Raw genomic sequence first — 14,139 nt, 5'->3', positions numbered from 1 at the left:
GCCGTTTTTTTTTTTTTTAGCAGCGGCTTCGCATTATCTATAACCCTACGGGCTCACCTGGCGCGGCGGATGCGAGAGCGCAAGACCACTGCCAAGCCGTCCGCTCCTTCTTTCGCCTCCTCCAGCTCTCCCCCTTTGCACACCCGCACGCTTTACAACAGCGGGCCGGTGTGTGAGGGCTCGCGAGTGAGGCAGGCTGCAGCACATCTCCGTACACGGACACAGGCTCACCCATAAGCGCGTGCCAGGCGGGGGGTTGGCACGCCCAGTAGATGGGTAGAGAGGTCGATCAAACTACACAACAACTACCCAAACTGTAGCTCCCCCACCCAAAAGAAAAAGAAATCATGCGCGCCGAGAGTGTACATCGCACGTCCTCGGTGCGCACCTCCTCATCACACCGGAGCACCATAGAGACTCGCGGCGCGCCAGAGTTTGATCGTGAGTATGCACGTCAGCTGAGCTTAGCCAAGCGCGGCCGCAACAGCAGCGTGAAGACGTCTCAGCGCGCTACATCGGTGCAAGAGCTGCCGTCAGAGAGCCAGCTGTACGGCTCCGCTGCTCTGGCGGCCTCTCGCATCAAAGACTACGTCGCGACGCACGTCACACCGCCTCGCATTCCGCACTTGAGTAGCGCCAGGCGCAGCAGCGAGCACAGTGGCAAATCTATCGGCGCATCAAAGGTGGGGGCGACACATCAGCATTCGTCGCAGGCTCTCGCAACACCGACTAGTGGGGAGGAGGGGGCGGGGTCGGAAACGCCGTTGTTCCTCAATTCCACGCGTCGCGGCAGTGCCTTCGATGACACGGAGGCCCCCACGGCAGCGACGACAAGCGCCGAAGCGAGTTTGCTGCTCTTCTTGATCAAGACAATACTTTTCGTTGGCATTGTGTTTTTTACTGTGCTGTGCGCCATTTCCTTCGTCGTGTCGGTCTCAGCCGACTACAACCCATCATACTTTGCCTTTAGCGTGGCCTCGTCGACGCCTCGGCCGCGGATGCGCGACGGCACAGTCGGCAGACGGGGGTGGCCCGACCGACTTGTGCCCGAGTTTCACCGCCAGGTGGCGCTGCACACGCGTCGAGCACTGTGGCACGTGCTCAGCCACGTTGGCGTTCCCAGTTTTTTCCGTTTAGTTGGCTCGGTGTTGGCAGCCTCCAAGGCATATATGTGGGATCCTGTACACGCGATGCTGCCGCGCATCGATCGGCAGGCGCATCCGGTGCTTAGGTACATCTTCTTGAACGCGACGGAGGACGGCGAGGGGTGGGGCCTCACCACCGTTATCACTCTCGCCGCGTCGGTGGCGCGCTCCCTGGTGCAGCTCGTCGTGGATCCTGTGCTCATTGTCGGCCGCACCCTGCAGGCGCTGTACAGATGGCTTGGCGGGCCAACGACTTTGTTTTCCACCTCGCTGAAGCCGCTGCATGCGACTCCCGGCAACATGTCCTCTGTGGTAGCCGCAGCACAGGCGAACCGCACCTCCGTCACCACGCGCGCCGCCTCGTCAGCCCTGCTCTCGTTGTGGAGGCCGCTGCACTCGCTGTGGGGTGTGGCCATGTCCGCCTACTCCTCTCTCGGCTACACACCGGAGCCGCGCAACTACTCCACCTCGGCAGCGACTATAGCGAACGCGTTCACAACCCCTAACAACTCTCCACTCTCTAGCAGGATCGAGAAGACACTGTCGAGGAAGTCGGCGGAGGGTGCCTCGTGTTTCGTCGCTGCGCAGGTCGAAGTGCGAACGGCGCACGCGCGTCGCTTAGAAGGCACGCTGTGGCCGTCGTTGCTGGACGCGCACCGTCACGAGATGGAGGGTTTGGCGAAGGATGACGTGTGGGAGCTGCTGCGAGGCGAAGGCGACGCAACGCGGAGAGTCGATGTAGCGCTGCGCGCTGGCAGCCTCGTCATAAGCATCGTGGTAACTTCGCAAGTGACTCTGGAGAGCACTCCACGGACAGCAGGCGGTGACGTGGAGAAAACGACAGGCGCTGCGGAGTTAGCGCGTCGTGCTCAGCAGACCGCCATGGACGCTGGGCTGCAGCAGTGGTCTTTCCCTCGCCTGCAGGCCTTCTACAACCGGGCCGTCTCAACTGCTGAGACGCAGATGACGAGTGCAGCAACGCTTGCCGCCGCGGTCGCAGCGTGCGAGGGCCGGGTGACGGAGTGCCAGCAGCGATGCGCAACGATCCGGCGTAAGCTGGAGCGCGAGCTTCACAACTGCACCAGCGACGCGACCAGGCCGAGTTCGTCGCGCGTGAATGAGATTGAGGAAGTGACCAAGGAGTTGAGCGCGCCGCTTCGCGAGTGCAGCGATGAGCTCGCTAATTGCCATGCGAGCCTCTCACGGTCCACAGCTGATGTCGCCAAGCAGGAGAGGCGCGCGGAGCTGTGCGAACGAGAGAGTCATGAGTCCCAGCTGACGCTCGCAGCTGCTCGGCAGGGGGCCACTGGCGCTGCTGCTGTCCTCACTGAGAGTTTCAGCAACTCTGAGGCAGAGGGGCAGCGGTGCGCCGCGAGCTTGGCGGCGGCCGCGCAAGAGTGCAAGCAGCGTGTGCGCGACACACGCAGCTCGTTGAGCGCCGACCATGCAAAGCAGTTGACCTCTTTCAAGGAGGAGTGCGCCCGTCAACGCAGCGCGCTGGCGAAAGCGTCGTTGGAGAAGGTCAAATCGGCAGTCCAGCGGACGGAGGCGACGTGCAACGAGCAGCTAAAGGCGAACGTGGCTGTACTCAACGAAAGCGCCGCTAGCGCCCTTGAGCGTGTTCAAAAGGCACTGACCGCCGCCAAGGCAGAAGCCGAGAAGCGCGTGGCCACCTGCGCGGATGCTGCCGAGCAGGCCCGAGTCTCCTTTAGCGCGGAGCGCGCGCAGCTGGATGCCTCCTGCGCGGCGCAGCTGGCGGCGCTGGGCGAAGAGACGCGCCGCACGAGCGCCGCTGCAGCGCAGAAGGCTGAGGCTGCATGCACGGAGCGCCTTTCGAGGGAGTTATCCGCTCTCAACAGCAGCGCGGCGACGACTGCATCGGAGCTTCAGCGGGAAACTCTGCGAAGCGCTTCTGCGTGCGATACGCCACGGCGGCAAGCCAGGGCGGAGTGCGAGATGACGCTAAAGCGCGTGCGCGAGGATTGCACTGCGCAGCTTCTTGAGGCGCGTGAGAACAGCACTGCGGCGGCGCAGCGGGCGCGGGAAGAGGAACGTGAAGCCCAGCAGCGTATCTCTGCTAGCAATTGGCGGCTCGAGGAGGAGCGACTCGCAGCGCAGTGTGCGGCTACGACTCAAGCGGCTGTCAGAGAGGCCTCCCAGCTGCTGGCTGCGAAGCACGCTAAGGCACAGGAGGAGGCCGCGATCGAGGCGCGACGGCGCACGACGATGCAGCTGCGCCAAAGAGACGAGGCGTGTCGGATGCAAAGCGAGGCGCTTCTGAAGCGCCATCAGGCGCAAGTGCGCGATCTTGGCGCTCAAGTCACCGTCTGCACAGCACAGCTCCAAGCTGCCGAGGCAACCCATCAAGAAATGGCGCTGAAGGCGCGTCAGGTGTTTCACGCGGCGATGGCTGACAGTGCGACGGAGGCGTGCTTGGAGGCGACGCAGCACAATCTGCATGTCTGCGCTGACGTGCGCAAAACTGTCGAAGAAGAGCTGCACAAGTTGCCCCTCAACGCGAGCTCTGCGGACGTCGTCGCGCAGCTGCTAAAGAGCACCGTTGAGCCAGGAAGGCTCATGTGGAATTTCAGCGGAGCCTCGGTGTATGCACCGAGGGGCGGCGAGACCACTGCTGCGGGTGGGTGTCAGGCGCGCTTCACTGCGTATCTCCGCGTGTCTGGCATACTTTTCGCTTTTCTTGCTTCTGCCTGCGTTCTGGCGAAGTGCCCGCGGGCCTGCCGCTTGTCGGATGACAAAATCGCGCGTCTTGACACGCTCATAGCCGCAAGCGAGACAGCAACGACGCAACGCTCGCCAACGCTGTCGTCGCGCTCGAGGAGGAGCCGATCCAGGCACACCGGGAGGTTTCTTGCGGACGGCGAGGCTCCTCTGAGCTATGATGTGTTGTTTGAGGCTTGCATGACGAACAGCTCGGAGACTCTTCTGGCGTGGCACTCCACGTGCTGTGCTGCGTTGTTGGAGCAGGAGACGCACAGGCTGCGAGGGCGACCGCACCAAGTGAACACGTGCCGAGACATGTCGGCGGCGGATGCGTACACCTCGCCTTCAGAGAGCGTGCTGGGCGACGCGCATGCCCTCTCTCTTCTCCGCGGCGGTCCTGCCAGGAGTCTGAGCTCGGCATCCACCCTCCCTGTCGCGCGTGAAGACGCCGGGCGGTTGCCTCAGCTGTACGCCGCCTTCATCAATGGCTACTATGGCATGCTGGAGATGTACTACGTGGACTTGCTCAGCACTGTCGTGAACCGTGAGCTGACCACCCGTCAGCTGCAGGATGCTAAGTCTTTGGCGGTGCGGCAGGCTTCAGCGCTGCACAAGCAGTCGGCGGTCGTGGCGCAACTCAAGCTATCACTCGCGGAGAAGGAAAACCCTGCTAGCTTCTCGGCCATAAAGGACAAACTCGCCAAGGCTGAACGACGCGCTGCAGCGCAGGAAGAAATGGTCACTCTCCTCGAGAAGCAGCTGAAAATCAGCAGAGATGAGCTCGACAAGGCCCGTGGTGTGGTGAGCTCACCAGCGCCGTCCCCCCGCACCACGGTGGCGACTGCAACGGCGACTGCGCCGGAGAGCTCGAAGCCGCGACAGATGCGCTCCCTGCAGGAGTTGGCCGATGGCCACGCCGACGGCGACTCTTACAACACCTCCGACTTCTCCAATCTGGAAAGAGAACCGGGCGCGCACCGCCATCCTACGTCGCCGCTTCCGGTGAGTGCACAGGGCTGCCCAACCTTACCGTTGGCCGTTAAGAAGTCGACGATGGTGCGCAATCCCGACTCTACGCGTCGCTACCACAAGCTTCAGTGGAGCGATGATTTAGACATGACATGATGCCGCTGCGAGGCGACGCGTCGGGGTTGAAGGTGTGAGGGTGTCGTATGGGTTATAACGAAAGAGTTACATGCGCATCGAAGCCACCGACCTCATCCGAAGGTACGGCGAATGCGCGCTTCTGCCCTCTTCGCTACATTCGCAGAGATGTAGGTGTGCATGTGTATATGTGCGTGCGTGTGTATGTGAGCGCGCGTTGGGCCAGCCGTGACGATGAGGGCTCATTTTCTTGTGCGAGGCCTGCGCACCGATATTTCACGCGTGAGTCGCTTTGGGCGCTGTTGCATGCGTTTTGCTCCTCCCCTTTCCGTGCGCACGGGAACGATAACGGGGCTCACACGCGCCGACATCCACGCCGTGGAGGACGGTGCGGGCGTCTCTATCTGTCCCCCTGTGTGCAGCTTACGGGAACGGGCAATTGCGTCACTCCGCTCGCGCATTCTTCTTGCTCTTTGGTCTGCGCTCCAGAGCTGGAAGCATGCGCGCAGCTTGCAGCGGGCCTCAACGACCTTCTCTCGCATCCTCTGATGCGATGCGCCGCCTGCCTTTTCGCCACTGAGCGGAGACGTGTTCGGTCTCCTTTTCTCTCGTGTTTTCAACGTTGCAGCCTTTGATGACAGGAAGGGGGAGGCCTCCATGCGCGGTGTCGCAGGGCCCAGTACCCCCGCCCTCTCTCTCTCTGGAGAAGCCGGGAGGCCACCCTATCGCTGACCAAGTGCCGAACCACCTGTGGTGGTGACAGGGTCGCCGGCGCCGGCGCCGTGCTGGAGGTCCGGGCGACGTATCGCTGCTGATGCAGTTGGTCGGGTCCTGGCTGGGCGTTGCGTCGGGGCGACCGGCGACAGTGAACACGCGTGTGCCATCCATATGATTCGGCAGCGTGTCACCGCGTCTCGAGAGTAACCCGCCCGGGCCCCTACACCGCCCACTGGTGTGCGGGCGGGGGGAGGGCGGGGGCAGCGGCGCCCGCGCCCATTCCGAGAAGGGAGGGAGGCACCAGCTGGCGACCGGCGAGGCGGCGAGTGGGTGGGGTAGAGCTCGAGGGCAGGTGGCCGTGCTGGGATGACCGGGTCGGCGCACTGCTGCAACGCGCGTGCCTTGCGCTGCTTCGCCCCACACGATGGGGTCTGTGACAGGCCGGGTGGGGGTAGAGTAGAGTTTCACTTATATTTCGGGGCGGAGAACGGGCACATTGTGGAAAGAAATGACGCCTCAAGTGCGCAGTCCCTCGCTGAGTACCCTACGTGGGTGTATGTAGCTTGATTGCCGAACCGCGATCTAGAGATGGCAGATCTTGCACCGACTTCTCGGCGAATGATGCCTGTGCCTCACCCACCGTTTTGCGTTACCTGTTCTGCTTCTGTTAGTCCTTTACCGTCGCACAACGCGGGCAGGGACGACAGGCCGCCCCTTCGAAACGTTTCCCGCTCACTACATGAGCACCCGTGCAGATGCACCACCTTGGTGGCCCGCCACTGTTTGGCAACGCTACGCTCTATTGATCGCTCTTGAACTTCTCTCTTACGCGTCGCGCACGCGCGTACGCCGGTTTCCGTCTGTAGTCTGCTGAGTTTTGCCATGGCGTACTTGGCACTGAAAAGCGTCAAGGGCGCTTCCCGTGCACCGGCGAAGCGTCGGGCCGCGGCGAATAGAATTGTGGCAATGTGTCGCGCCGGAGGTGCTTCTGGTGTCACTACCGCAGACGCTGCAACCAAGCCCGCCACTGCCGTATCTGCCGAGACAAGGCTGGCGATGGATGAAGATCACCCTATTGGTCCAGTTGTGCATGCTGACAGTCGCGTGCTGTTCTGTGGAACATTCCCTCCCGTTAGGAAGAGCATCCGCTTCTACTACCCGAACGCCAACAACGACATGTGGAAGGTGCTCGGCCAGGTCTTCTATGATGATGCCGATGCTTTTTACACAGCCGCTTCACGCGCTTCCTCGTTATTTTCAGCGCCGTCCAAGCACGCAAGCTGCCACGCCGCCACTCGGGCACTGGATGAGGCTCGTATCGTGCGCTTTGCTGACTCGCAGCCTGTGGGCTTCTTCGATGTATGCCGACGAGTTCGCCGTCGCCTTGGCACCTCGGCAGACGACAACATCGAGGCGCTCGAGCGCACGAACGTTGTGAGGGACGTCCTTTCGCACACCCCTCACTGTGCAGGCATCATCACCACCGGCACGCTGGCACTCACAATGCTCTTGGACGATCTGTCAGTTCACGGAACGTTTCTCACGAGCAGTGAGGCACCTGTGGAGGTCGTCCTCAAGACGCGGCAGGGCAAGCGCAAGTACAATATTCCGCCCATAGGGGGGCAGCTGAAGTGGGTACCAAGTGAGGCGTGCGCCTTCCGCAGTGCTGTCTGGATTTACCGAGGTCCGTCGACTTCACGGGCACTGCCCCTCAAGCTTGAGGACAAGACGAGGCACTATCGTCTTGCTGTTGCCGCGCATCTTCCCCTTCCGCTGACGAGCGCGCCCGCATCTGTGGCGAACATGTAGCTAAAAGAGGAGAGGGGAAAGTAGTGCTGCGGGCAAGTCGCTCGCACCCTTCATGCACCCTTGTCTCTCGCTGAACCACGTTGTATGCATTTTTTTCTGTGCATTGGAAATGCCATTCATGCTTTTCGTGCGCTTGATTGCCCTCCCCTCGCTCTCGTCGTGCGTGTCTGCTCCCCGCCGTGCCCTTGCTGGACTTCAATTTCGGATTTGCTGGCTTCAGCTCCTACCTCTGTTGTGTTCCTCGACGCTCTTTGTTGTGGCTCTCAAAGCCCTACACCGCCGCTGATCTAGGCGCCTCTACACTGCACACCCACAAACACGCACGCACGTACACAAGAATACGCAGCGCGAGGGACTCCTTCTCTGCTTCTGTTTCGTCGCACATGCGCGCTGTCCTAAGCAAACGGCGGCGTTCGTCGCATGACGGATCCCGAGAGCAACGCTGTCTCGCAAAGTTTGCCAACCTCACCTGCGCTGGATGTCATTTCTGTGTCAGGAACTCTTCCGCCTCCGCCTCTCTCTTCGTTAACGCTTGTTTATTCGCGCTCTTTTCGACTTCCGGCTCCCCCGCTCATTTTTGAATGCGTGAGCTTCCCCTACCTACCCCAGCCACAGTAGAAGCAGAAAGGCAGATACCTCACACTTCCCTCTCCACTGTGCGCACCAGCTACTTCACCACATCATCTCTCGTTTGCGGAGCAAGAGTCAGAGCGAACGGGCGACAACGCGGCAACACTGCAACGACGCACCGCCACTCCCACTTTTCTGCTTTTGCAGTTTCCTTGCTCGCGTTGTGTTTTTCACGTTCTCTTCCTCCACCTCCAGTCTTCGTTTGCCGAATACGAAACGAGTTGCACGTGCGCAGTGGGGCGTGTGCGTGTGTGTGCTCCGGCCATCTTTCATGTTATGTATATTCTGTGTTTGGCTTTGTTTTCTCTCTTAGTCGCACGACCACAACGCATTGGCATTTACATTCACCGGCATCTGCGCGTAGGTTGGGACTCTTAGAGTAGCGCTGCCGGCGCATCACCGCCGCATCCTCCGTTGATCCTTGGCCGCCTCTTCGTACACACACGGATCAGTAAGAGTGCCACGCACTCATGTCTCTTTTCGTGGTAAACACTCCCGAACATGAGGGGCAGCTGAAGGAGCACCTCATCGCGGCGCACAAGCGCAAGCCGCTCCTCGCCACCGTGTGGGCGAATCCGCCGTCAGTGCTCATCACGAACAGCGAAGGTGAGGTGCTGACCCCGGTGACGGAGCCTGCCGGCTCGACGGGACGCACGCATCAGCCAACGGCATTGGCGTGGCACCCCAGCGAGGCGCTTCTCGTGATTGGGTGGAGCAACGGGGAGATGAGCTTATGGTTGATGCCATCCGTGAGCAGTCTTGCCTTGGGCGATGACTACACCACGGCGGCCGCACGCAGCGCTGTGCAGTTGATTGCGGCGAGGGCAGCTGTGCAGAGTAACGCGGAGGGCGCAGTTCGCGAACACGGCGCCGGAGCAGTCCTAGCCGCGGAGTGGTCGACGCGTGGTCTGTACCTCGTCTCCACATCCCAGCAGCGCCACGTGGTGATGTGGATGCTGGAGCAGACCCCAACCGAGACGAGCGTTAACTTTAAGCTGAAACCCCTCTGGTCCGCTCAGGCGCGCGAGCCAATTGTGCGCATCATTCACGTCCCTGGCAAGACTCCTCACTCTCCGACAGTGTTCAATGCGTACGATGGCGCCTCCGCTGCCGCTGCTGCGGAGGTCGGCGATGACGACATCAGCTTCCTTCTTGCCGACGGTAGCAGCTCTGTGGCGGCCATCAACGAGGATCAGCAGCTTTTTCCGTGTGCAAGACAGGAGGAGGCAATTGTGTCGGTGCTTTACGACGCCACAAGCCGCACCCTCGTTACGCTTACCGCAACCTGCATGATTGAGGTGTATCGTGTAGACGAGGACATCAAGGGTAGCTCGACGCTGCGGCGCAAGCTATCGGCCCCCTCCACCACGCCCACCACGTCTGCCGCCACGGGCGAGCGGATTACCATGACAATGGTGTGGGCTTCGCCTGGTGTCGTGGCCTTTGGCAGCGGCGATGATCGCGTGCGCGTCTTAGACCTCTCGAACGAGTCGATGGATGTGCTGTTGCTCCCGCAGCCTGACCTGCACGTGTCGTCCTTGGCGGCCTTCGCCGCCAAAGGCATTCTGACTGTCGGTACCGTGGAGGGCGTCTTGGCGGTCTTTCAGCACCGCGCCGCATCCCTGTCGACAAGCCACCATGCTTCAGAGGCGAGGGAAACAACGACCATCAGCTCCCCGTTCGCTGCGGCTGCCGGGGTGGCGAACCAGTGGGAGGCGATAGCGGTGCACCAGGTTGGCAAGTGCGTCGACCGAGTCGTCTTCACGGCTTTTGGCGATGTGGCGTTGTGTCGTGGTGGCTCGGAGCTGCAGGTATTGCACGAAATCATCCGCAAGCGCTCCTGGGACGGCGTCGCTGCGGTGACGCAGATTTCGTCGGACATGGTGGTGATCGAGAGTGTCACGGGGTGCCAGTGCCTGCTGCAGAATAAGGGGAACGTGCGCGGGCTGTCCATCGCGTTCCCCAACATCGCCCTTTGGAACGGGTCGCAGATCGACCTATACACCATCAACGAGGCCACGTCCGAATTCACGTTCGTGAACTTTGTGCTGACGACGAGCCCCGCCTTTGCCATACACCGTGACGGCCTCATCTACGTCAAGGGCAATCGTATCGTGTTCGAGACGATGCAGCTCGCCCCCATCGCACAGATGACTTTTACCGAGTCCGAAGGCGTCCCAGTGATCATAGACATCATGAACGACTACCTCGTGGCAGTATCGTCGAAGAACTACCTGCGACTCGCCCGGGTTTCGTCGCGCGATTTACAGCAAGCCGGGCCAACTCGCCCGCTGACGTTTCCCAGCGCATCACAGTCAACTGCCTCGGACACTGCTAGTGGCGCACCAGCAGCGGCACCATCTGCCGCCAAAGATACCAATGCGCTCGAAGTGTCGGTCTCCACGGCGCGTGTGAACGCGCAAGGCCGTCGAGTCGCCTTGATGACCAGCCTGGGACCCCTCGCGTTGCCTGATACGCGCATCTGGGTGTACGACTCCGACACTGACAAGATGTCGTCCTTTGACTTCGGCAGCCGCAATGAGATGCCGAATTCTGTCTACTGGAACACACCAGAGCCGAACACGGGCACCGTCGGCGAGTTCGAGTACATCCTGCTTGCCTGTGAGACATACCAGATCCACACGGATGACAAGAAGGCGGCATCAGAGGAGGTGGCGACGCCAAAGGCCGGCACGGACGGCATCAACGACAAGAACGAGAGCGCCGATCGCCCAGCTGGGCAGGAGAATCTTCCCGAGGCGTTGCCGAACATGGAGAACTACGCGGAGAAGAAGGCTGAGCTGGAGGATGCGCGCCGCGGGTCCATTGGCGCCACAAACTACGTTGCCCAGCGCGCGCACAACATCGTCACGTTGTTCGCGACGCACGACGGGTTGGTCGTGCAGAACGTTGCGTCGATGCGACGGTATCAAATTTGTCTGGTAGGCCTCACCATCCCCGACTTCCTGCTCGCCTCTGTGAAGATCAACGGCAACCCGAACAACGCGGAGGACTACGTGATTGAGCAGAAGCGGTTGCGCGACTTTGAGGGCCTGAAGTCGGACAAGGACGTGGCCGTGCGGGAAGCGTTGATGAAGTTTAGCTACTATGCAACTATTGGCAACATGGATGAGGCGTACCGGTGTGTCAAGAGCATCAAGAACCCGGCGGCGTGGCAAGGGCTGGCTCGCCTGTGCGTGACGAGCGGGCGCCTCGACGTGGCGGCGGTGTGCTTGTCTACGATGGAGGACTGCGTGGCCGCACGTGCCTTGCGGGAGGCCAGAGAGGACTACCCCGATGACAAAGGCGTGCAACTGGCGACGCTTGCGCTCGGCCTGGGCATGACCGAGGAGGCAGAGGAGCTGCTGCGCAAGTCGAAACGCTATGACCTGCTGACCGATGTGTACATGGCGTGCGGCAAGTTTGAGCACGCCCAGCGTCACTCCGAGCGGTTTGACCGCGCCCGCATTCGCCCGGTCGCGTACAAGTACGCACAGTTCATGGAGAGCCTTCAGAACATGGATGCCGCCATCATGTGGTACTACAACGCCAAGTGCGCCGGCACCGATGTGCCACGCATCTTCTTCCAGACAAACCGCATGCACGAGCTCCGCCAGCTGATGGTGACACAGAGCCAGCCGCCATCGCCGTCGGCCGGCGCCAGCGCGCCGACGGCCCAGCCAGGGCGTGATGAGCGACAGTCCGCCTTTGCCGCCATCTTTCCACAAAATCGCGAGCTGCTGCTGTGGTGGGCGCAGCACAGCGAGCGGCGCCGCAATGTGCAGGAGGCGCTGCGCTTCTACCACGCCGGCGAGGACGTCTACAACGTTGTTCGAATTCTGTGCTCACTGACTCCGCCAAAGCTGGACAGTGCAGTGCAACTGGTGAATAAGGAGATCGAAAAGGCGAAGACGCGCTTTCAGCAGCAGCAAGCCTTTGCCGCCGCAGCGCCGATCCACTGCGGAGACGACGAGCAAGGAGAGCCCGATCCAGTGGGTGCCGCGTACTTTGTAGGGCAGCTGTACGAGCGACAGGGCAACGCTCAGCTGGCGCTGCAGTACTACCAGGCTGCCGGCGCATACCGCAGTGGTGTTCGCGTCGCGTGGAAGACGGAGCAGTACGGCGTCGTAGTGAATCTGGCGATAAAGAGCTCCGACGAGCGCCTGATGCTCGAGACGGCGATGACGCTGGAGAAGCAGCAGGCGTACGACAAGGCCGTGCAGCTGTACCGCCGCATCGGCGCCGTGCAATGCGCCCTCGACGCCTGCGTGCGGGGCGGTCTGTACGAGACCCTGCACGAGGTGAGCGCCACCTTTGCCAGCGGCTCCACCGACCCGGCGGTCTTCCTCGGCATGGCGGACCACTTCCAGAGCGAGGGCGACTACCAGAAAGCGGTGGAGATGCTCCTCTTCGCGAAGCATTTCGATGAAGCGTTGAAGCTGTGCGAGACGCGCAGTGTCACCCTGACAGAGGAGATGGCAGAGTCTATGACGAGCGACATGGGCAAGCTGTCCATGGAAGAGAGGCAGGCGGTGCTGCGTAGGGTGGCCCACATTGCCAAGGATCAGGGCAGCTGGTCCTTGGCATGCAAAAAGTATACTCAGGCTGGCGATCGCGTCAAGGCGATGCGGATGCTCATGCGTGGCGGTGAGACAGAGAAGGTCATCTTCTTCGCAAACCACTCGCGCAACGTGGAAATCTACACCATGGCTGCGAACTTCCTGCAATCGCAGAACTGGAGCACCGACGCGAGCATCTACAAGAGCATCATTCTCTTCTACACAAAGGCGAAAGCATGGACGAATCTGCTCGTTTTCTATGAGTCGTGCGCGCAGCTGCACATCGACGAGAACCGAAACTACCCAGAGGCGCTGCGTGCGTTGGAGGAATGCGTCGCCATGGCCGAAAGCGGGTCAGCGGGCAAGGCGAACATCGACAGCGAGAAGGTGGAGCAGCTGAAGCGGCGCGCCGAGGTACTGAAGGCGTTCGTGAAGGCGCAGAAGACGGTCGACTCTATGGTAGTCGCCGACCGTGGCTCTGTCGCGGAGAAGGCGAAGGCGGACAGCGTCATCGCCTCCTGCTCTGACATCATCAAACGCAGCCGCCCTTCCAGCCCAGATCACGATCTCATACAAGACGCCCTCCGCATTGGCGACGTGTTTGCTCTCATGGTGCGCTTTTACTTTGACAAGCTCGGCGAGTCGAACAACGCGCTGAAGGTGATGGAGAGCATGCCGAAACACGGCGCCGATCCGCAGTTCTTCATTGAGACAGACTACATGGAGCGGGTCTGCCAGGCCAACGGCAAGTCGCTTGCTAACGTGTTGCCTGGCGTCATGACGGCCGGCGCCCCTGGGGCAATGTGGGAAGGAGGTCGAAAGGCGAGCACGGACACACGACGGTCCAGCGTGATTGATGAAGTAGATCGGGCCGTCTAGTCTAGGCGACGGCACGGCGGTGTGCCCTCCAGCTCCTGCATGGCAGGCTCACTCGCACTCCGCTGTAGAAGAACCCGTGGGTATGGACGTGTGTACACGTGCAGATGTGCGTGCCCGAGGGAGAGGAGGCAGACGTTTCTCTTGTGCATATATATTTTGTGCTGTTGCTCGCCTCCCCTCCCCTCCTCACTGCCTCTCGTTGCGCGTGCGTGTGTGCTGGCTGCCGTGCTTTCATGGCTAGTCTCTTTTTTTAGTTTTCCTCTGTCCGTTGCTCTCGCCACCATCGCCGCCTCCACCTCAGCCGGTCTCATCCTCACATTGACCGACTTTGATGGTGGCAGAGGCCACAGACTCCTTCCGTGTTGTCGGCGAGCAGCTCTCTTTGCTCTCCGTCGCTCTCGCTTGGATGTATAACAGCAGCAGTGAAGCATAAAAAGCCCATCGAAGGAGTCGGCCACTCACATGGATGGGACACGACGCGCTGACCAGCACGCGGAAGGCTTCCACTTGTTGCTACAAACTACCGCGTGTAGCAACAAGAGGAAAAGCAAGAGGCGAGGAGAGATGGTGCGTGC

At 61.2% G+C, this 14,139-nt stretch overlaps 3 protein-coding genes across 3 annotated transcripts; all 3 read left to right on the top strand.

Moving 5' to 3' along the window:
- Window positions 1-347: 347 nt before the first annotated feature.
- On the top strand, window positions 348-4,991 carry LDBPK_320340 (hypothetical protein, unknown function; the record flags this gene model as incomplete). The annotated part of the gene is made up of 1 exon (XM_003863405.1): window positions 348-4,991. The coding sequence occupies one exon, from the start codon at window positions 348-350 to the stop codon at window positions 4,989-4,991; it is 4,644 nt and encodes a 1,547-aa protein (XP_003863453.1).
- A 1,752-nt stretch (window positions 4,992-6,743) lies between these two features.
- On the top strand, window positions 6,744-7,496 carry LDBPK_320330 (hypothetical protein, unknown function; the record flags this gene model as incomplete). Its single annotated transcript, XM_003863404.1, has 1 exon — window positions 6,744-7,496. The coding sequence occupies one exon, from the start codon at window positions 6,744-6,746 to the stop codon at window positions 7,494-7,496; it is 753 nt and encodes a 250-aa protein (XP_003863452.1).
- A 1,100-nt stretch (window positions 7,497-8,596) lies between these two features.
- Window positions 8,597-13,564, top strand: LDBPK_320320 (hypothetical protein, conserved; the record flags this gene model as incomplete). The annotated part of the gene is made up of 1 exon (XM_003863403.1): window positions 8,597-13,564. The coding sequence occupies one exon, from the start codon at window positions 8,597-8,599 to the stop codon at window positions 13,562-13,564; it is 4,968 nt and encodes a 1,655-aa protein (XP_003863451.1).
- Window positions 13,565-14,139: the final 575 nt, after the last annotated feature.

Source organism: Leishmania donovani, chromosome 32 (genome assembly GCF_000227135.1).
Source record: "Leishmania donovani BPK282A1 complete genome, chromosome 32".
Classification (NCBI taxonomy): domain Eukaryota; phylum Euglenozoa; class Kinetoplastea; order Trypanosomatida; family Trypanosomatidae; genus Leishmania; species Leishmania donovani.
Note: the sequence above shows the minus strand (reverse complement) of the source record. Positions and strands in the feature narration are given on the sequence as shown.